General features: G+C 42.4%; 1 protein-coding gene and 1 long non-coding RNA gene across 2 annotated transcripts in view; both read right to left on the minus strand.

Moving 5' to 3' along the window:
• LOC121002611 overlaps window positions 1-15,730 on the minus strand; it is an 18,002-nt gene extending 2,272 nt beyond the window's left edge. Inside the window, exons 1-2 of the long non-coding RNA XR_005779300.1 lie at window positions 15,710-15,730; window positions 13,546-13,552 (exon numbers count right to left, since the gene is read on the minus strand). This is a non-coding gene — a long non-coding RNA (uncharacterized LOC121002611). The remainder of the gene's footprint in view (window positions 1-13,545; window positions 13,553-15,709) is intronic.
• Window positions 15,731-16,534: 804 nt separating this feature from the next.
• The window catches only part of LOC121002617 (ETS-related transcription factor Elf-5-like), a 40,517-nt gene continuing 32,832 nt past the window's right edge, over window positions 16,535-24,219 (minus strand). The window contains exon 6 of the mRNA XM_040434059.1: window positions 16,535-17,469. Within this exon, the coding sequence (XP_040289993.1) occupies window positions 17,361-17,469 (109 nt within the window). The 3' untranslated portion in view covers window positions 16,535-17,360. The remainder of the gene's footprint in view (window positions 17,470-24,219) is intronic.

The raw sequence follows: 24,219 nt of genomic DNA on the forward strand, positions 1-24,219 counted from the left end.
GGGTTGCTTACAAATTTTAACCCCGCCCAAAATGCCAGAACAGTAAACACACCCATTTCGAAAAGTAGACACCCCAAGGTATTCACTGAGGGGCATAGTGAGTCCGTGGGAGATTTTTTATTTATTTTTTTGCTAGAAGTTAGCAGAAATGGAAACTTTATTTTTTATTTTTTCCTCAGAAAGTGTCATTTTCCGCTAACCTGTGAAAAAAAATTAAATCGTACATAAACTCACCATGCCCCTCCGTGAATACTTTGGGGTGTCTTCTTTCTAAAATGGGGTCATTTGGGGGGTATTTATACTATCCTGGCATTCTATCACCTCAAGAAACATGACAGGTGCTCAGAAAGTCAGAGCTGCTTCAAAATGCGGAAATTCACATTTTTGTACCATAGTTTGTAAACGCTATAACTTTTGCGCAAACCAATATATATACACTTATTGGATTTTTTTTTTTTTTTTAATCAAAGACATGTAGCACAATAAATTCTGACACGAACTTGTATAGAAATGTAATTATATTTGAACAATTTTACCATAAAAAGTTAAAAATACACTTTTTTTGAGAAAATTGTGGTCTATTTTAATTAATATCAGAAAAACGAAAAATCTCAGTAGCAATCAAATACCACCAAAAGAAAGCTGTATTTGGGAGAAGAAAAGGAAGTAAAATTCATTTGGGTGCCAAGTTGCATGACCGAGCAATAAACCGTTAAAGTTGTGAAGTGCCGATTTGTAAAAAAAGGGCCTGGTCTCTAGGGGGGTATAAACCTGTGGTCCTTAAGTGGTTAAACTGACCCTAAGGGTCCATTCACACGTCCGTTTTTTCTTTCCTGATCTGTTTTTCCTGGAACAGATCTGGACCCATTCATTTTCAATGGGTCCTGGAAAAAAACGGACAGCTGTCCATTTCCGTTGTTCCGTTCCGCATGTCCGTTTAAAAATAAAACATGTCCTATTCTTTTCCTGAAAAATCGGATCCTGGTACAATACAAAGTCAATGGATCCGCAAAAAACGGAAGACATTCGGATGTCATTACGTATGTCATCCGTTTTATACGAAATCCGTTCCTGGAAATGACATTTTAATTTTTTTTTTTTTTTTTAAAGAAATCCCAAAACTTTATTTGCTTATTGAAATTTATACATGTTTCTGTTTTTTGCGGATCCGCAAAAAACGGATGACATACGGAAACATTTTCAGGAACAACGGATCCGCAAAAAACTGACAGAAAATCGGATTATAGAAAAATACTGACGTGTGAATGTAGCCTTAGAGGTAGCTGTACCAAAAAGTAAGTGTATCTAATACTCTAAAATATATGGTATATTGGAGGTGGTAAGTTTATTTGGTGTTGGGTTTTTGCATTTCAAGGTATGTGCACTTTTTTTTTTTTTGCATTAACAACTGCCGTGGGTCAACACCTGGATTAGCCCCATTCTAATCAGCTATGCTTTCTGCGTGAAAACTGCATCAAGAAATGACACGTAACTTCTTGATCCAGATCTTAAATTCATGGGGACGAGTGATGGCATTAGTGATCACTCCTCCGCATCCTGTGGAGGAGATCGCTGCGTGGTCTCCTCTGTTGACAAGCAGACGAATGCCTGGAAGAAATGCTTCCTTCCTGACAATCGCCTGGATGATTGCATAATGTAATACAGCGCTAATCCTGTCTAATGTTTATCACACAAACGCTCATTCATCAGATGATCACGTCTCCTATAGTCCCTTGTAATCAGGGATGTGCCGCCGGCCAACGATGAATCTGTATGGGGAAGAGGAGAGATTTCATTAGTGATTGCCTGTCTCCATACAGAGGGGATGATTGCTGCATGTAACACTGCCTGCGTAAAAGGGCCTTTAGACTATACTGTCCAAATCAATCACAGTGGCTTACGGTTTATGGTAAATTTGGCGCATCTTTAGATACTTTTTTTTCTTGCATTACAACACTTATCATTTGACCTACTTTATGTCAAGATTTTGGTAAAGATTGGCCCCTTTCCTGCTAAGTCACACCCCTTGTTTGGCAAGGCATAAAAAGTGTCTACAACACGCAATTGGGGTCCATTCACACGCCCGCAATTCTGTTCCGCAAAATGCAGAATTCATTTATTTGGATCTGGAAATGTGGACCCACATTTTCGTTCCCGAAAAAACAGAACGTGCCCTATTCTTGTCCGCAATTGTGGACAAGAATAGGCATATTCTATTAGTCCTGGCGATGTGCGGTCTGCAAAATGTGGAACGCACATTGCCAGTGTGCGTGTTTTGTGGATCCGTGAATGGACCCTAAATGTGGTGCTGAAGAGTTTTTTTTCTTTTTGTGTGCAAACTAAGCCACTTTTCTGGTGCCATTAGTATAGTTAATCTTCCCTAATGTCCATCAGTGTAAGTGCCAGGCTGTTGCACCGTTAATATGCTGGGCAGATAAAATGCATCTGTGCTATACAGAGGTAGCAGGGCTGAACACTGCATAGTTTGTGCAACAAGATAGGATTGCAATGCGTAAACCTGCAGTCCTGTGTCAAAGCAACATTCTCGTGGGCTGTACTAGGTGACAGACTAAACTTCTCCAACCCTCATAGACAATGGGCCAGATTTATCATTAGCTCAAGTCAGAATAATGGAGTCAAAAAGTCACAAAAAAATGCGCAAACGCTAAAACTGCACACAAATTTGCGACTTTTTTCTGTTCTGCACTATGTTTGCCAGTTTTCTGAAAGTGGGTGTGTTTTCTTATGTAAATGAATCTCTAGACAGATTTACTATTGGGACTATTTAATAAGTCGCAAAAAAATGACTTTTTAATAGAACATGCGACTTTTTCGTAAGGACGTGCGACTTTCGAAAAGCTGCTTACTGACAGATAAACTGCTACCGTCAAACCACATTTATTACAGTCTTAAAGGGCTGATCATAAATCTGACTTGGCTAAAACTGACTTTATCCTTATGTGAAAGTGGAGTGAGCTGTCAGAGTAATGATAAATCTGGCCCATTCACTCTCCAGCTGTTTAGGCAGGCCTGACTGTTCTCCAGAGGTTGCATCCCATGGAGCTGCCAAATTTAGCTTTGGCTCTTCTAAAAGGAGAATTGCAAGGGGGTGAGGACCATAAGTTGACACACATGCTTGCACTCGCTAGACTTGAGGAGGGACACTGCATCCTGAGATATCCTGTGCAAAGTGAACGCACCCTGGTTGTCTAAAAAGTCCACACATTAAAGTGTTGTATTAATAGGCGTATAGCTAGAGTTGTTTCGGAGGTCACAGGCTGTAATCCGCCCACAATGCAGTCTCGCTATGGTATGTGGGGTGTAGATGTCACTCCTGTTTATTTCTAATTACATAGAATTTGTAAGGGAGAGACTAAGGACTCGTTCACAATAGCGAGTTTTCCATCTGGATGCAATTCGTGTAGTGAACGCATAACATCCAGATTTCAGTGGATCTGTGCACATGAGCTTATCACTAATCATCTCTTCTTTCAGGAAAAGTCGCAGTATGTTCTATATTGTGCATTTTTCACCCAGCCCTGGCTCCATAGAAGTGAATTGGGCTTGTGTGAAAAACAGAAGGCGTCTGGATGCAATGTGTTTTTCACTGATGGTTTCTAGGATATGAGTGTTATTCAGTTTTTGAAAAACTGACTGCATCCACGTGGAAAAAACTGAAACACTGAACACAAGCACAGACCAAACCTATCCAACTTGCATGCAAGCAGCGGTTTTCTATGACGCCGTGCGCTTCCTGCTGCCGCCGCAGTACAGTACTACACTGGTATGACGGGCGGTGATCGGAACAAGGTGCCTGCTCAAATCATTGAGCAGGTACCTCGGCTAAATGCGCGGGGGGGGGGGGGGTCCCGTGCCCCCCGCCCCCCCCCCCCATTCCCTGGGGTGGCGGTGGTACTATCTGGTCCCCATGGGGCTGTGGGGGGGACCCGATGGCATGGAAGGCAGCGCGATGACTTCCGATGACGAGCCTGTGAGATCCAGCCCCCAGGATCTCACAGGCCGGAAGCTGTATGAGTAATGCACACTGTATTACTCATACAGCCAATGCATTCCAATATAGAAGTATTTGAATGCATTGTAAAGAATTAGACCCCCAAAAGTTCAAGTCCGAAAGTGGGACAAAAAATAAAGTGAAAAAAAAGTTTTCCCCCCAAAAAATTTAGTTTCAAGTAAAAATAAACAACAACGTAATTTTCCCCAAATAAAGTAAAAAAATAGGGGGGGGGGGAGTATACATATTAGGTATCTCCGCGTCCTTATCGACCGGCTCTATAAACATATGACATGACCTAACCCCTCAGATGAACACCATAAAAAATAAAAACTGTGCTAAATAAACAATTTTTTTTGTCACCTTACATCACAAAAAGTACAACAGCAAGCGATCAAAAAGGCGTTTGCCCACCAAAATAGTACCAATCTAACCGTCACCTCATCCCGCAAAAAATGAGCCCCAACCTGAGACAATCGCCCAAAAAATAAAAAATAAATATGGCTCAGAATATGGAGACACTAAAACATTTTTTATTGTTTTAAAAAAGCTGTTAGTGTAAAACTTACATAAATAAATAAAGTATACATATTTGGTTTCTCCCCGCGTTCGTATTGACCGGCTCTATAAAAATATCACATGACCTAACCCTTCAGATGAACACCGTAAAAAATAAAAACTGTGTTAAATAAACAATTTTTTCCTCATCATCCACCATGACGGCTACCATGGAGAGATGACCCTTGACCTCTATAGGGGCAGGAACACAGAGTTTAAAAGGCCACCACCCACTCTCACCCTCAGTGTTTTCCTGCCCCTATGGAGGCACCTACACAGAGCACCTCTGGAAGGAGGTATCGTTAAATACCTAATTGAAGATTTTATCCTGGACTCCCTCTGCCCTCCTGCGGTTTATTCCAATGCTGGGCAGAGGTAGAGCAACGGAGGGAACTCGTCCTCAGCTGGGGGGGGGGGCCTGCTTTCCCTCTAGTAAGTACCCGGGGTCTTCCTTCCCTTCCAGACGAGGAAGCTGACCCAAGATCCAGTGCTGCTTGCCGGCCTTACCATTGTCGCTGGCCGCGCGCTGGGATACTTCCGGGTGGGGGCGGAGCCACATCGCAGTGGAACGCATACGCCGAGGCGCGCTGTGATGTCAGACGCCACTCGGCTTAAAGAGCGGCATTTTTAAATTTCACAGCCTCCACTGCGAGTCCTCCCTGTTTGAGCAAATATGTCGGCTCCGGACGCCCCAGCAAGCAACATGGATCAGGCGGGACCCCCCTCGGCCACTCCAACCGTGAGTTACCCTGTGGGAGTCATGAAACAAAAATGTATGATTCCTTATAGTGGGCTAATGTATAGCTGCTCCTCTTTTATAGGGAGCAAAGGCAAAGATTAAAGTTAAGAACACAAGATGTGCCACTTGTGCTAAAAAGCTGCAAGAAGGTTATGCTAAAAAAAAACTGCCAGCCATGTATTTATGCCCTAATGAAAGAGGAACAGCCGTCCATTCTAACAGAGGTTAAATCGATGATACAAAATTAAATCAAATTGTCGCTAGCCTCTCTTAAACCTGTTTCTGCACCTCCGCCAAAAAAGTCAAAAATTTCAATTCCATCCTCTGATTCAGAGGACATGGATTTGGCCCCGTCCGAACCTAGACCAATTGAAGTTGATGAAAGTTTGTCAGAAGGTTAAATTATTGAGGATGATAGAAAATACTTCTCATCCGTGTAAATTGAAGACCTATTGACAGCTGTACGGTCTACTATGGGCATAGAGGACGTCCAGAAACCTAAATCGGTTCAGGACGAAATGTTCGGGGGGGCTCAAAACAAAAAGATCAAAAATTTTCCCTGTGAACGAAAACATTAGAGACATGATCTTAGACAAATGGAGTGATCCTGAGAAGAGACTAGGAGTCTCCAGGGAATTTAAGCAAAGATTACTGTTTGACCCAACAGAAACAAAAATATTTAATGACGCACCTAAGATCGATGTACAAGTCGCTAGGGTGGTAAAAAAGACTTCCTTGCCATTTGAGGACTCTTCTCAATTGTCCGATCCTATGGAAAGGAAAGCTGATGCCCTGCTACGCAAATGTTGGGAAGCTTCTATGTATGGTATCAAGACCAACATCGCCGCCACATCTGTCGCCAGAACCATGTATATCTGGCTAAACGAACTCGAAAACCACATAAAAAATAAAACCCCTAGGGAGGAAATCTCAGGTTCAATTCCTTTACTGAGGTCTGCCACTGCCTTTTTAGCGGATGCCTCCGCAGAGTCCATTTGTTTTGCTGCCAAGGATGCAGCTCTATCTAACGCCGCACGTCCCGTCTTATGGGTTAAATCCTGGGGAGGAGACAGAACATCTAAAGCAAAACTTTGCTCTATTGTCTTCTCCGGCGAGTATGTGTTTGGTCCTGTGTTGGACACAATACTAGAAAAGGCAGCAGACACAAAAAAGTGTTTTCCTGAAGAGAAAAAGAAAAAACCCTTTCGTTCCTTTCCCTCTCAGTCGAAATCATATAGAGGCAAAGGTAAAACGGGTCGTGGAGTTATCCCAAAGGGGGCAAGGGCAGAGGTTTTCTCCTCAATCCACAGAATAAACAAACCGAGGGCAAGCAATGACGCCAAAGTAGGGGGCAGATTGAGGAATTTTCTGTTACCTTGGCAGGAAGTAACCCAGAATCCTTGGGTCCTAAATTTAATCCAGAACGGATATCGTATAGAACTTTCCTCAATCCCCCCAAAAAAGTTTCAACTAACTACACACAACCCCAAAATATTGCAAAAAATCTGGCAAGGAGTCCTATATTTAAAATCTGAAGGCGTTATAACTGAGGTCCCCACCCCCCTAAAGAGGGAGGGTTTTTTACTCAAGTTTATTCCTGGTCCAGAAAACCAGACGGATCCTCCCGTACTATAATAAATCTAAAAGGATTAAATCAGCACATACTATACTGGAAATTCAAAATGGAGTCAATATCTTCCATCATTCCACTAATCAAAAAAGGTTCATACATGACGTCCATAGACCTGAAAGACGCGTATGATCACGTCCCCATACATCAACAGTCTCAGGCCTACTTAAGATTCGCCCTGCAAGACGAACAAGGCATAACAAATCACTTTCAGTTTACAGCGTTACCTTTCGCCATTTCCTCCGCCCCCAGGGTATTTACGAAAATTGTAGTAGGAATGACTGTCTTTCTCAGATTAAGATGGGTAAAAAAAATTCCCTACCTAGACTACTTTCTCATAATAGGAGACTCCTCAACGAAAATACACAATATAACAGACTACATCTTACAAGAAATGTCAAAACTGGGCTGGATAATAAACATAAAAAAATCATGTTTAACTCCAAATACCCAAATAAAATTCCTAGGAGTAATCTTGGACTCTGTGACTGTCATCATCCCTTCCCATAGAAAAGCTCGTAGATTTCAAGGAAAGAGTACAGAAATTTCAGGCTCTGAAAAAGTCATGAGCATTCTAGGATCCATGACATCCTGTATCACGACGGTGGCTTGGGCCCAAGCCCACTCCAGAACAACGCAGGCTTGGATCCTAAAGAATTGGGACAGAAAACAGTCCTCACTGGACAGGATAATATTAATCCCACACCACGTAAAATTAGATCTAAACTGGTGGAAGGTAAGGGAAAATTTGTTAAAACATGTAGCCTGGAAAAAAAAAAACAGAGGTCCAAATCATAACGGATGCAAGCAGTCAGGGGTGGGGTGGGGTGCAGTAAGTATGAAGTCCTCAAATTACAGAGAACTGCGTGCAGTGTGGGAAACCTTAAAAGTGGCGCAGAGCCAACTTCTAAAAAAACACCTAAAAGTTTTTTCGGACAATATGACCACAGTAGCCTATTTAAAACACCAGGGTGGCACAAAATCCAAAGGCTTAATCCGCTTGGCAGAACTAATTTTCCAATGGGCAGAAGAACATGTCCTATCAATAACGGCGGTCCACTTAAAGGGCTCAGAAAACCTAGAAGTGGACTACCTGAGCAGAAAAACTATAGCTCAAGGAGAGTGGTCCCTGTGCCTTCCTAAAAATTTGCAAAAAGTGGGGATCTCCGCAGATAGATTTGTTCGCATCAAAAGAAAACGCCAAGGTCAAACGCTTCTGCTCCTTGAATCCCAGAGACCGACCGTGGGCAATCGATGCGTTCTCAACCAGGTGGACATGGAGCCTTGTATACGCTTTTCCTCCCTGGGATCCAACAACAGTAATACTAGTGGTCCCTTTCTGGCCAAAAAGAAGCTGGTTCTCTATCCTGAAAGACCTAGCCTTAGAGGAACCTTGGGAAATCCCATACCATCCGAACCTGCTGTCACAGGGCCCAATCAATCATCAGAACCCCAGCCTGTTCCGTCTGTCAGCTTGGACCTGAGGGCGAAATGCTGAAAAGTAAAGGTCTCTCAGGGAAAGTCCTCAATACCCTGAAATTGAGCCGTAAAAAAGTAGCTTGAGAAAGATCCCAGAGAGAAGGATCGAAACGTTGCTGTCTGGTAAATAAAGTACTTTTTTTCATTTTACACTTTGGAAGTGCTGCGGAATTTCTTTTTTGTTATATGCCTTGGAGGGGGACCGCCTCCATAGCCGCTTGCACTCCGCTGACATTGTTTGTCGCAGTGCGGCTCCTGTTGCCTTTTCTCCGTAAAAAAGTAATCACGGCGATTTATACAAAAATATGGAAAAGGTACTGTTCCTGGCTAGGGGATAACTGCCCTAACAATTTACCACTCTGCATCCAGAAAATTCTAGATTTTCTCCAAAAGGGTCTAGACATGGGGCTTAAACCTAACACATTAAAAGTGCAAATATCGGCCTTAGCAGCATTCTACGATTCCGACCTATCAAACCACAGGTGGATTAAACGATTCATGAGAGCGGCCTCCAGAATAAGACCATCCCTTACTAATTAAGTACCCCAATGGGACTTAAATCTGGTATTAAGAGGACTAACAAATCCCCCATTCACTCCTCTGTCAGACACCTCATAAAACATCTATCATACAAGACGGCCTTTCTGATCGCCATAACATCAGCCAGACGCCTAGGGGAGATCCAGGCCCTCTCATGCAAAGAACCTTACCTCTCAGTCTTTCCAGATAGGATAGTTCTAAAATTAGATCCTGGTTTCCTCCCCAAGGTCGTATCAAATTTTCACAGGGATCAAGAAATTATTTTACCATCCTTTCCTGTAGATGTCCTTCAGCCGGAAGAATCTCAATTCCACATCCTTGATGTACGAGACACCATCGTGTTATACTTGGCTACTACTAAAGAATTTAGGAAAGGCCATAACCTCCTAGTCTAGTTCGCCGGTCAGAACAAAGGGAAAAAAGTGTCAAAGGCCTCCATTGGTAGATGGATTAAGTTAACCATCACATGCTGCTACTCCATGGAAGGCCTGGATAGCCCAGCCAACATTAGAGCCCATTCCACTAGGGCTATGGCTTCGTCCTGGGCAGAGAAGGCCGGTGTTTCACTAGATACCATATGCAAAGCAGCCACTTGGTCAAATATAAATACCTTCATAAAACACTATCGTCTGGATGTTTCAGCCAGTGCAGACCTGACCTTCGGTTGCAAGATTCTGCAGGCAGCTTTCCCCCCCTCTACCTAGTAATCTGGTAGTTCTCCATGGTAGATGATAAGGAAAACCGTAATTAGACTTACCGGTAATTTTGTTTCCTTGAATCCACCATGACGGCTCAGATATTCCCTCCCTAGTAAACCTTATCAGAGAGTATGAAGTAATACTCTTTTAAGAAAAAAAAACAACTGGTGTCACTGGTGGTTGAATATGCTATTATAATATTCATTAGGCTGCACCCACTTTGGTAATCTGTAAACACTGAGGGTGAGAGTGGGTGGTGGCCTTTTAAACTCTGTGTTCCTGCCCCTATAGAGGTCAAGGGTCATCTCTCCATGGTAGTCGTCATGGTGGATTCAAGGAAACTAAATTTCCGGTAAGTCTAATTACGGGTTTGTCACCTTACATCACAAAAAGTGTAAAAGCAAGCGCTCAAAAAGTCATATGCACCCCAAAATAGTGCCAATCAAACCGTCATCTCATCCCGCCAAAAATTAGACCCTACCTAAGATAATCGCCCAAAAACTGAAAAAACTATGGCTCTCAGACTAAATTTAAAAAAAAGTATACATATTAGGTATCGCCGCATCCGTGACAACCTGATCTATAAAAATATCACATGATCTAACCTGTCAGATGAATGTTGTAAATAACAAAAAATAAAAACGGTGTCAAAACAGCTATTTCTTGTTATCTTGCCTCACAAAAAGTGTAATATAGAGCAACCAAAAATCATATGTACCCTAAACTAGTACCAACAATACTGCCACCCTATCCCGTAGTTTCTAAAATGGGGCCACTTTTTTGGAGTTTCTACTCTAGGGGTGCATCAGGGGGGCTTCAAATGGGACATGGTGTAAAAAAAAAAACAGTCCAGCAAAATCTGCCTTCCAAAAACCGTATGGCATTCCTTTACTTCTGCGCCCTGCCGCGTGCCCGTACAGCTGTTTACGACCACATATGGGGTGTTTCTGTAAACTACAGAGTCAGGGCCATAAATATTGAGTTTTGTTTGGCTGTTAACCCTTGCTTTGTAAAAGTTAAAAAAATTATTAAAAAAGAAAAATCTGCCAAAAAGGGAAATTTTGAAATTGTATCTCTATTTTCCATTAATTCTTGTGGAACACCTAAAGGGTTAACTAAGTTTGTAAAATCAGTTTTGAATACCTTGAGGGGTGTAGTTTCTAGAATGGGGTCATTTTTGGGTGCTTTCTATTATGTAAGCCTCGCAAAGTGACTTCAGACCTGAACTGGTCCCTAAAAATTGGGTTTTTGAAAATTTCTGAAACATTTCAAGATTTGCTTCTAAACTTCTAAGCCTTGTAACATCCCCAAAAATAAAATATCATTCCCAAAATGATCCAAACATGAAGTAGACATATGGGGAATGTAAAGTAATAACTATTTTTGGAGGTATTACTATGTATTATAGAAGTAGAGAAATTAAAACTTGGAAATGTGCCATTTTTTACAAATTTTTGGTAAATTTGGTATTTTTCTTATAAATAAAAATGATTTTTTTTTACTTTATTTTACCAGTGTCATGAAGTACAATATGTGACGAAAAAACAGTCCCAGAATGGCCTGGATAAGTCAAAGCATTTTAAAGTTATCAGCACTTAAAGTGACACTGGTCAGATTTGCAAAAAATGGCCAAGTCCAGAAGGTGAAATAGGGCTGAGTCCTTAAGGGGTTAAACATTGTTACTCAGTACCCTGTGGGTAACTCTTACCTCCTAAAAAGGTTCACATCTGGGTTCTGTCAGAGGAATATCCTGCCTAAATGAGTTACCATATCTAGCATAGCCATATAATGATGTAAACCGCTGGATTACCATTGACTATAATGGGTCCCGGCAACAATGCTGGCTTTTGGCCGGACAAAAAGACCTGCACCCGTTACTTTTTTCTTTTCAGCTGAAAGTCGGCATTTCTGCTATAAAGCTTCCGGATATAGTCAGTGGTGATCGGTGGCTATGTCTGCCGGATTTCTAAATGCAGATGTGAACGTACCTTTAGGAAACAAAACTACCAGTGAGAAAAAGTACAATCGGTAATTGCAACATATATTACAGCAGATAGCCCTCAATGGGGTGGGAGGGGTCAGAGGTGTAGTCCTAAAAAATGTCATTTCAAATGTTATTACAAAAAAAAGTATTATTGTGTGTGCAGATAATGCCTTTAGTCTGTGGCAGTGATGGCTAACCTCCGGCACTCCAGCTGTGGTAAAACTACGACTCCTAAGATCTACACTCGCTTGGGTGTTCTCAGAATGGAGCATGCTGGGAGTCGTAGTTTCACCACAGCTGGAGTGTCGGAGGTTAGCCATCACTGGTCTATGGCAACGACCACACTTGGTCAGAAATGTTCCTGTGTACGTGTGGTTTATATGATGGCACATTCAGATTATTGATGTTAGTATAATCTGGGGCATAAAATAAGCCAGAAGGTAAAACAGCTTGTCCTGTAGACTTCCTGCTGTGAAGGACACAACCTCTGCTTAGACTGTGTACATAAAGTGGTTGATCGCCTGTCTATTTTGTACATTAAATTACCCAGGCGGATCATGAACACAGTTCTTTGGGATTGGTGCTGGATATGTTTAGGACGGATACCATGAGGACTAAGGGAAGGAAGCCATCAAGTTGTGCCGCACAAAAATACAGGCGACTTGTCTGCAACATTTTTATTTTATAACTGGGATTTGGCTGCGAAAATGTAGCTGTGTCTCATGCAACTTACATTGAAGTCAATGGAGTAAAAGTCGCGACTTGTGACACAGAATCCAGCAGTGGTGGATTTTATGCAACGGTCACATTGCAGTAGCAGCACGTTGCACTGCGATACCATGAACATACATTATATGGAAAGTCGCACGATACGTTTCACTGTGTAGCTGTACCCCGAATTCTCAGATTGCAGATGTGGATAGTGTTTTACCTCATTAGTTTGAAACCTAAACCAGGATGGAAAGATGTATGCTACGCCTCTTCTGTGCATTCACTCTTCACTTTGGCTTCAAAATACTGATCAAGTCTTCAGTGTGTGAATAAGGCCTTAGAGGGCACAGTTGCAAATATGTGACCGCATCCTAAGTGGCCATCAAAGATTTGGAAAATGGCATGTCACATATGGGCCTTGTGTTTGTGCCTACATAACGGCATGTGATCACATATACACGGATTCTCTATTCTACATAGACTTGGCTTAAAACCTTCCCAGATCAAAGGCAAAGTATTGAAAACATGAAAGTTGTACATTACATGTTGAAGAGAACCTTTCACCGGTCCTGACATTGCCATATAAATACCTGGTAGTGTAGGACATATTGAAGAGATGTGGGCTGCGCCGTGCCCCCCTGTTCTGGTTTCCCGCCTGGTATGTATATCCATACCATCGGTACAGGGAGGAGGAGACGGCCGTGTTTCTCAAGGGGCGTCTCCTTCTTCCTGGCTGCGAGCTGCCCATTCACAGTAGAGAGAGTCACAGCCAGGGAGAAGGTGAGCTTTCCTTTTCTCAGTGTTCGGTCAGTGATTTCCGTCAGTGATTTCCATCAGTGATTGTGAGACAAAACCAGGTGCGGCTCTGAGCACACAACAGGTGCAGATCTTTCCCTTACACCTTATGTCTGTGTAGCTCCCCTCCTGGTTTTGGCTCACAATGACTGATGGAAATCACTGACCAAATAACGGAAGTGTGAATAAGGCATAATTGTCTGTCTTATTTGTGTGAGTGCAGAATCTCCAGTGTATCCTATAAGATGCAGCTTCACTCTCTTCTCGCTGCCTATAAGAGCTGACAAGGAACCAGGGGAGACAGGCAGAAACTGCATCAAAGGAATGCAGTGTCGGGACAGAAGTGCCATATCCCTGATCTATCACTGGCCGCTATGAGATAGGACTCGTAGTGTAGACTCTGTCTCTGCAAAGCCAGGAGCTTCATGGGAACCATATCGGAGGGGAATAAAGAATCAAAATGGCAGACTGCCCATACAGTGCGTTCAGAAAGTCTTTGAACCCTTTTACACATTGCTCTGCTGTAGCCTTGTGCTAAAAAACAAACAAACAGGTTTCCCCATGAATCTGCACTCAATTCCCCACAATGAGAAAGTGAAAACTGAATTTTAGAAATGTTTACTAATTTATTAAAAAGGAAAAACTAAAATTTCACGTGGATATACGGTATGTATTCTATGACACTTGAAATTTAGCTCTTAGTGCCCCCCATTTCTCTTGATCATCTCAGATGTTTCTACACCTTGATTGGAGTCCATCTGTGGTAAATTTAGTTGATTGGACATGATTTGCATATCAGAGCAAAATCCAAACCAGGAGGAGGAAAGAACTGTCTTTACATCAGAGACAGGATTGTGTGGAGGCACAGATCTGCAAAAGGGTAAAAAAAAATCTGCTGCACTGAAAGTACCAAGAGCACAGTGGCCTCCATAGTTTTCAGGCTACTTTCACACTGGCGTTTTGGCTTTCCGTTTGCGAGATCCGTTCAGGGCTCTCACAAGAGGTCCAAAACGGATCAGTTTGCATTCTAATGCATTCTGAATGGAAAAGGATCCGCTCAGAATGCATCAGTTCAGTCTCCATTCCGCTTTGGAGACGGACACCAAAACGCTGCTTGCAGTGTCTGATGAAACTGGGCCAAACGGATCCGTTCTGACACACAATGTAAGTCAGTGGGGATGGATCCGGTTTCACTGACACAATCTGGCACAATAGAAAACGGATCCGTCTCCCATTAACTTTTAATAGTGTTCAAGATGGATCTGTCTTGGCTATGTTACAGATAATACAAACGGATCCGTTCTGAACGGATGCAGACAGTTGCATTATCTGAAACGCGAGTGTGAAAGTAGCCACATCGAAGGTGTTTAAGGCTACCAGGACCAGGGGCGTAGCTATAGGGGGTGCAGAGGTAGCAGCTGCTACCGGACCCAAAGACCCTTGTGCCACATAAGACACTGGCATTATAGAAAGTGCATGCTGGTCTATTTACACCTCTGACTGGAGGGAAGGGGTTAGGTCAAGAATTTGGCATGAGGGGGTGCCCTTCCAATGTTTGCCTCTGGCAGCAGGAAGGCTATGTGCTCCCCTGCCCCTTGCCAACAAGCACTAAGGGAATGGGGGCCTAAGCTGAACTCTTGCACCAGGGCCCATGAGCCTTTAGCTACGCCCCTGACCAGGACTCTTACTAGAGCTGACTGTCCCACCAAACTAAGTGAGAACTCCACCTATTTGGGCTTTATAGCAGAGTGGTCAGAAACAAGCCTCTGTTCAGAACATGAAAATTTGCAAAAAAAAAAGAAAAGAAAAGCGCCTAAAATGAAAAACAAGATTCTCTGGTCTGATGAAACAATTTAACTTTATGGCCTCAGTTTAAAGCATCATGTTTGGAGGAAATCAAGCGCTACCCAATACCATCCCTATAGTGAAGCATGGTGGTGATATCATCATGCTGTACGGATGTTATTCAGGGTCTGGGACAAGGAGACTGGTCAGAGTTGAGGAAAATGTGAATGAAGCAAAGTACAGAGACAATTGTAATGAAAACCTGATCCAGTGTGCTCTAGTCTAGACCACAGACTGGGCTGAAGGTTTACCTTCCAACGAGACCATGACCCCATGCACACAGCCAAGACAACACAGGCGTGGCCAAGGGACAACTCTGTAAATGTTCTTGAGAGACCTGAAAATGGCTGTTCACCAATGGTGTCTATCAACCTGACAGAGCTTGAGAGGATCTGCAGAGGAGAATGGCAAAAAATCCAGGGGTGCAAACCTTGTGGCATCATAACCAAGAAGTGCTGTAATTGCTGCCAAGGGTGCTTCAACAAAGGCCCGAGTAAAGGGTCTGAATACTTATGTCAATGCAAGATTTAATAAATAAGCAGGGCTTTCTAACATTCTATTTCACTTTCTTAGGCCTCTTGCACATGACCGTATGTATTTTGCGGAATAGCTGGCCCCTAATAGAACAGCACTATCCTTGTCCATAATGCGGACAATAATAGGACGTTCAATTTTTTTGCGGAACGGACATACGGAAACGGAATGCAAACTGAGTAACTTTTGTTTGTTTTTTGCGGACCCATTGAAGTGAATGCTTCTGCATACGCAAAAAAAAACTGACATGGAAAGAAAATACGTTCGTGTGTAAGAGGCCTTATTATGGGGGTATTGAGTGCAGAATGATGGGGAAAAATGGGAACTTTTTATGTGTTGGGTTTATGCTAAAAAAAAAAAAAATGAAAGGGTCTGAAGACTTTCCAAGTGCTCTGTAACACATCTAAAACAAGTATACACAAGGAATACAGAAGAGCCTCTGCATTGTTCTCGAATAAAAGCTTATACTGCAATATATAGACAAAAGAAAATTGCTTAAGCGCATCTTTAAAGCGACCCACCGGTTTAAGGGGGGGATCACCTTCTTTTCACTTTCATTTTCTGTAGATTCTTGGGCTCCTCTTCTGTCATCCAAGATGGTTGCACTGCTTCTCGGACTACTTGACACACATTGTGCATCAGTAGTCCAAGACACTTCCTGCTTTTCCAGCCCTGGTCTTGGACTGGTCAGCAAGAAATGTTCTGTGCTACCAGATGCACCAGATAGTTTGAGTAGCGGTGTGGCCAACTGAATGGCAGAAGAAGAGCATGGAAATTGATGGATCTACAGCTGACAAGATGAAAAGGAGGGCACCAGGTAAGTGTTCTGTACGGTCTCTAGTTAATGTGATTTTTATTTTATTTTTTCTTGAACTGGATGGTCGCTTGAAAGAAAGCAAGGTTTGTGGGAGAGGTTGTTTAGAGATTAGGCATATTCTTTAATGTAAAAATCTAATTTACAAAATCTTACAAGTGAATGATAGGTGATACCATCCTCAGTATTTGATAAATGAATATACAGTAATAAATCAAGGCCCATGAACGTCATATTTTGGTCCCATTAGTAGAAAGCTGATTATTTAAATGCATCCTAGAGTGCTTACACCATTGTAAACAGAACAGTAGCTTGTGGGTAAAAAGGTGGCTTGCTAACCATCATTCTTGGCAGAAAAATCTTCTTGTCCAAAGATCGGAGATCCTGTCATAACCTCTTCTAAGATAGGTGGAAAGGATTGTTTCTTCAGATTTTCCTTTGCTGTTCATGCAATGTTCTTGCCTTCTGGTCATCAGAAGCACCTGTTATCCCCCCATACATTCTTGAGTTCTGGTCCTAGCCTTCTCAGTGTGCCATTAAACTGGACCAACGTTGGCTGCCTTTAAAAGGGCACTAATTGTTAGTGCCCACTTACCTGGATCTACAGATCTTTTCTGCTCCAGGCTCAATTGCTGCTTGTGATACTGGGGCTAAAGGCGCAGGTTTTTCTGAGGCACTAGTGCAGCCAATATACTGACTGTGATTTGCCATGGAAGCCCTGTAGATTAGTCTCTAGTTATCTACATATTCATAGGTCATTCATTGCAATAATGCGCATGTTCTAGTAAAGTAGTTTAAAGAATGAGGTCATTGCTCAAAATTGTTCTCCGTATGCTGGAAATGTTGAACCCCGTACAATGTCTGGAACCCAAGTATTTCAGGTGTTCAAAGAACTTTTTCCAGATACCACATTGCAACATGTGAAGAGAACCTCACTTTATCTGTAAATGTGCTCCTGAGATGTCTTCATAATGCCCATGAGAGTTTTCCAAACAATGACTAGGCAAATCCTGAGGTGGAACTAAGTCAGTTGTTTTGGTGAATCCTCTCTCCATCCATAAGCTTTCTTGCCAAATTTGTAAGTCAACCTTCCATCCACACGCTCCAGAATCCCTGACTTGTAGTAGTGTCTAGAACAGAGCACACATTAATTGTAAGTATTTGTTACAAGTAGTCTCATAGCTTGAGTTCTATAATTGTCTTTTGTGCATTTCTTTCTAAAATCAAAAAAGTCAATATCATACAAGCTTGTGTGATTAAGGCTGGTTTACCTGGTTTCGTTTTGCCTTCCCCTCTCCCAATAACATGAACTGAGACCTTGTTTTGGTTAAGTGGAGTTCACACTTCAGTTATTTGGTCAGTTATTGTGAGCCAAAACTAGGCGCTGGTCAAAATCACAGAACAGGTGCAGATCTTACCATCATAACTTATCTCTGAGTAGGCTTCACTATGGGTTTTTGGCTCACAATTACTGATCAAATAACTGAAGTGTGAATTCAGCCTTAAAGGGCATCTGTCAGCAGACTTGTACCTATGAAACTGGCTGATGTGTTGCATGTGCGCTTGGCAGCTGAAGGCATCTAGGCAACTGCTGCGCCCTCTCCACTTTGATAGACAGGACCAGATGTGATTATGTTTACACTGCCTGACCCTGTCAATCACGGTGCAGAGGGTGCGGCAGTTGCAGAGAGAGCTGAGCCTCTAGGTGTAATGGCAACATGCCCGTTGCTCCTAGAGGCTCATTTGCATATATTAAAACTTCATTTTTCTCTGCAATGCAGGCACATATGAACATGAGCCCAACAGGGTGGCATTCAGCTGCCAAGCACACATGCAGCAGGTCAGCCAGTTTCATAGGTACAAAGATGCGGGCAGGTGCCCTTTTAGGTGCACCTACACATTTAATGAATGTCAGCTGAACCTGCAGTTTTTGTCAGGACCAGCCAACTATTTAACCCCTTCAACCCCAGGCCTGTTTTCAACTTCCTGCCCAGGCCATTTTTTGCAAATCTGACATGTCACTTTATGTGGTGATAACTTTAAAACACTTTTACTTATACAGGCCATTCAGAGATTGTTTTCTCGTCACATATTGTACTTCATGACAGTGGTAAAAATAAGTAAAAAAAAAAAAACATTTTTATTCATAAAAAAATACCAAATTTACCAAAAATTTAGAAAAATTTCCAAATTTCAATTTCTCTACTTTTATAATAGATAGTAATACCTTCAAAAATAGTAATTACTTTACATTCCCCATATGTCTACTTCATGTTTGGATCATTTTGAAAATGACATTTTATTTTTTGGGGACATTAGAAGGCTTAGAATTATGGAAGCAAATCTTGAAATATTTTGGAAAATTTCCAAAACCCACTTTTTAAGGACCAGTTCAGGTCTGAAGTCACTTTGTGAGGCTTACATAATAGAAACCACCCAAAAATGACCCCATTTTAGAAACTACACCCCTCAAGGTATACAAAACTGATTTTACAAACTTTCTTAACCCTGTAGGTGTTCCACAAGAATTGATGGAAAATGGAGAAGAAATTTCTGAATTTCACTTTTTGGGCAGATTTTCCATTTTAATCCATTTTTTCCAGTAGCAAAGCAAGGGTTAACAGCCCAAAAATACTCAATATTTATTACCCTGATTCTGCGGTTTAGAGAAACACCCCACATGTAATCGTAAACTGCTGTACGGGCACACGGCAGGGCGCAGAAGGAAAGGAACGCCATATGGTTTTTGGAAGGCAAATTTAGCTGAACTGGTTTTTAGATGCCATGTCCCATTTGAAGTCCCCCTGTTGCACCCCTACAGTAGAAACCCAAAAAAGTGACCACATTTTGGAAACTACGGGATAAGGTGCCAGTTTTATTGGTAGTATATTGGGGTACATATGATTTTTTATTGCTCTATATTACGTTTTTTTTGGAGGCAAGGTAACAAAAAAAATGTATGTTTTCGCTCCATTTTATTTTTACAGCGTTTAACCGAGGGATTTGGTCATGTGACTTTTTTTTTTTTATAGAACAGATCGTTACGCACGTGGCAATACCTAATGTATACTTTTTTTTAATTTTTTTTTCACTTTAGCACAATAATAGCAATTTTGAAGCCAAAAATTATCATATTTTAGTGTCTCATAGTCTGAGAGCCATAGCTTTTTTATTTTTTGACGTTTTAGTGTCTCTGTTCTGAGAGCTATAGTTTTTTAATTTTTTGGGCGATTGTCTTAGGTCGGGGCTCATTTTTTGCGGGATGAGATGACGGTTTTATTGATACCATTTTGGGGGGCATACGCCTTTTTGATCGCTTGGTGTTTCACTTTTTGTGATGTAAGGTGACAAAAATTGCTATTTTTTACACTGTTTTTATTTTTTATGGTGTTTATCGGACAGGGTGGATCATGTGATATATTTATAGAGCTGGTCGTAATAGAAGCGGTAAACAAAATATGTGTGGGTTTTGTTAGTTTTTTTCCATTTTTTATTATAAAATAAGGGGAAAGGGGCGTTTTTTTCTTTTTTACTTAATTTTATTACTTTATTAATTTTATTAAAAACACTTTTTTTTTTTTAAACTTTTTTTTACTTTACTTTATTTATGACATTCACTTTTGGGGGTCTGATCCTCTCTGCAATGCATTACAATACATCTGTATTGTAATGCATTGCCTGTTAGTGTATGACACTGAGTCATACACTAACACGTTGCCTAGGACAGTGTTTCCCAACCAGTGTTCACAGCTGGAGGCACACTGGTTGGGAAACACTGGCCTAGGAGACCCAGCCTGAGGCTGGATCTCCTCGGCTCCCATAGAAGGCAGTTCCCGATGCAGTGCAAGGCATTGGGCAGCCTCTGCACGGCATCGGGCTGCCTTGTGTCCCATCGGGTCCCCGCCACAGCAGCGCGGGGACTCGATGCGATCGTTCACCCGACACAAACCTCTTCTATGTCGCGGTCAGCGCGGACCACACATAGAAGCGGTTAATCCGCCGGCATCTGCTTTTACAGCGATGCCGGCGGATACAGCAGGGGCCCGGCTACCACGGACTGCCGGGCCCCTGCAGTGATCGCGCGCGCACTGCTCCGGTGCCCGCACGATCACTATGACGTACTATTACGTCAAATTGCGGGAACTCAGTGGTTCCCATTACATAACAGTACGTCAAAGGTCGGGAAGGGGTTAATGTACTGTCTATGTAAACACATTGAGCATATATACACACTCAACCAAAGGGGGAAGAACAGCATTCAGCCAATATCTGCATGTCCACCTTTAGGATCCCAACTGTGAAACCACCTAATGACCACAATTTTATAATGTCTTGATATGCCATGAAAGTGAAAAAAACAAAACTTGAAATTGTGACATGTCCATAAAAGATGTATGTCCATTAGGTTTTCTATGGTTGAACTTGATGGGTCTATGTATTCTTTCAACCTTACTGTTATATAGGAACAACTCCATGCCAAGATAGAGGAGAACTTCTTGTATGTGTCATGCAGATATCTAGATTTACAATAGGGTCATTTACGTAGCCTCTAGTGTTGAGCGAACATGCTCGGCCGAACAGCAGTTCGGCTCGAGCATCGCTATGCTCGGCACATCGCAATGTTCGGCCAAATACTGTGTATGCTTGAGCACAATGAAAATCAATGGGAGACCCAAGCATTAAACCAGGCACCCCCTGCTCTGAAGAAGAGAGGGTGTCTGGTTTACAGAAAAAGGTTAGAAATTGATGGAAACACCACCAAAATGGTTTGGAAACAGCATGGGGAGGACATCTGGATGCATCTTGGACTCCTATTACCTATGACATACAATAGACAACCACACAAAGGTTATATGCCAAAAGCTGCGTACGTGCAAGCCAACAATCTATCCATGAGACAGATACAGTCAGCATACCTTACAATGGCAGCCTTGTGCATTATGAGGCATTCCAAACCAGCTCTCATCTGACTAAAAGCCAGTATGCCTGGCACCCTCTCCTCTTCAGAGCAGGGGGTGCCTGGTTTAATGCTCGGGTTCTCCCGTTGACTTCCAGTGTGCTCGGTAGAGCACCCGAGCATCCCAATGTGTTCGGCCAAAGCACCCGAGCACTTTGGTGCTCGATCAACGCTAGTAGCCCCTAAATAATTGGTAGGCAAACATAGACAATCCCAGTATGTCTCAGCCAATGGTTTCAAGTGCAAACCAGGTCTTATGTTGGTAAAAACCTAGGAAATGATCAAGAACTTGGGAGAAAAATCCACTTTCAATGCGGTCTAAGAGAAGCAATCAGATTTTGACATGGGGTTTGAATTTGTTACAGTGCTGAGGGTAATGGAAATAAACTCGCATATCACTGGGATAATAGATTGACCACAAATCTGTTTACATGTCCTATGGTTTCAGGGTGTGGATCTGTTCCTTTTGGCTGAGCAGAACTACTAAACTTATGATCAAACTTAGCCCATTGTGAAACACATGACAATTTTATTGTTATATTACTGTGATGAGCTTTATCAGCTGTAAGAAATTGTACTTTTCCTGATAGACTTTCTTGTCAACAATTTTGGACTATGTGGGACACTGGTGCCCCTGTGAGGTCACTGCTAGATGTCAACCTTTGATGGATGTAGCCCCAAGCAGTATCATGGATGGATCAGAGAAGAAACAGAAAACGTGTGGACACTGAAGAATCTTTTCTCGACTTTAGCCTCACTGGTATATAATGAAGGTCAAAAAATGTAAGAGATTGGTGCCTTTGAACAACCGCCTGTTAGTTAAAAGGTATACCTGATTACATGACAAACACATGTTCCATAGCTGCACCCCTGGGTGATGAGCGAAGATCTGTGAGCTCTCGTATCTGGCTTATTAATAGTTGATGGTTCTGGAGGAGGAAGGTCCCTGTCAACTCAAAATTCCTAAAACAGAGTATTTGATGACCCTTTCAACCCCTTAAAAAAAAACTGTGATACATGCGGTGAAAATGTTTTACATATCTTGAATTTTTGACCCCTATGCTATGAACTTAAAGAATTCCCCAACCTAAGGAGCATGGCTTGAAGGGGTGTCTGCTTTAGATTACCCATTTTCGAATTCTTTATTAGTGAATTCTGACTTGAGGGGAATGGTGTATGCGCTATTTAGGACCCTCATCTATTAGGCTTCACGCACATGAATCGGACCGTATTTCAGTCTTCAAACAATAGATCCGCAAAATAAGGATACCTTCTGCATGTATTCTATATTTTTCTCACATCATTGCAGACAAGAATAAGACATATAATATATAAAGCTGAGTGTGTGTGTGTATGTTTGTCCGCTAAAGGAATCCGCATCGTCGCATTTACAATCCCGAAATTTGACACACAGGTACATCAGGTGTCCGGGAAGGTTTTAGACCTAGCTCTCTAGCACGTACCGTTCCTGAGATATTCCCAAAAAATGCAAATATGGCACATCACATGACTTACATTAGCCAATAGAAGCCTGCAGGTCTTTCTCTTCATATCCCAACTGCCATACACATGGTCACATGTCCCTTATCAGCCAATAGAAGCTTGCAGGTCCTTAGTCTCCACATACACACAGTTTTACACCAGGTTTCCATAACAACCCAGCCCCGATTTGGTTAGGCCACGCCCCCTCCCACTCCATAGCCGACAGGAATTGCAAAAAATGAAGGTAAAAATCTACTTCTGCAGGGGTGGGAGGGACGGTGGAGGTCACTGTTAAGGGAGTGGGGTAATGTGACAGTCATTGTTAAAGGGGCAGTCGATGTGGAAGTCTCTGTTAAGGGGGCCGGGAATGGTGGAGGTCAGTTAAGGGGACTGTAAACTATGGTCAGTGTTAAGAGGCGGGTGCAGTAGAGGTCACTGTTAAGGGGGCGGGCCCCTGTGGAGGTCACTGTTAAGGCGGTGGGGTGCTGTGGAACTCGCTGTTAAAGGGGCAGGCTGCTTCAAAGGTCAAAGTTAAGGGGGTGGTCTGCTGTGGAGGTCTCATTTTAGGGAGACGGGGCACTGTGGGGGGGGGGGGGGTCAGTGTTAAGGGGGCGGGGTGCTGTAGATGTCATTGTTATAGTGGATACTGTCGATATCTTTTAACGACACAAACATTAAATTAAATAGATTAAAGGGAACCTGTCACCGGGATTTTGTGCATAGAGCTGAGGACATGGGCTGCTAGATGGCCGCTAGCACATCCGCAATACCCAGTCCCCATAGCTCTGTGTGCTTTTATTGTGTAAAAAAAAACGATTTTATACATATGCAAATTAACCTGAGATGAGTCCTGTACGTGAATGGAGTCAGGGACAGGACTCATCTCAGGTTAATTTGCATATGTATCAAATCGTTTTTTTTACACAATAAAAGCACAGAGAGAGCTGTGGGGACTGGGTATTGCGGATGTGCTAGCGGCCATCTAGCAACCCATGTCCTCAGCTCTATACACAAAATCCCGGTGACAGGTTACCTTTAAATATACCCATGCAAAGCTGGGTCCTTCTGCTAGTGTTCTATAATTTGAAGAATGGCAACACACATCTGCAAAAAATTACAGATGTGTACATGGCTCCATATAAATAAAAAGGTCAATATACTATCCGCAAAACATGCAGATAGTACAGGGATGAAATATACAATCGTGTGCATGAGGACTTGGCCAGAGTGACTGCGCTTTGCACAGGTTTTCCACTGACTTCAACGTGTTGTGCTTTATTTCCCCTGTGGTGGCGCTGAAGAGCACTTGCTGCTTGATTCCTCCATACAAATCACAGCTGATCACTGTCCAAAGTGGACAACCTCTTTAGGAATAAAGCTTTCAAGAATCACTTGAAATTTAAACAATCCATTATTCCACTTTAAACCTTGTAATAGCTTT

Source organism: Bufo bufo, chromosome 1 (assembly GCF_905171765.1).
Source record: "Bufo bufo chromosome 1, aBufBuf1.1, whole genome shotgun sequence".
NCBI lineage: Eukaryota > Metazoa > Chordata > Amphibia > Anura > Bufonidae > Bufo > Bufo bufo.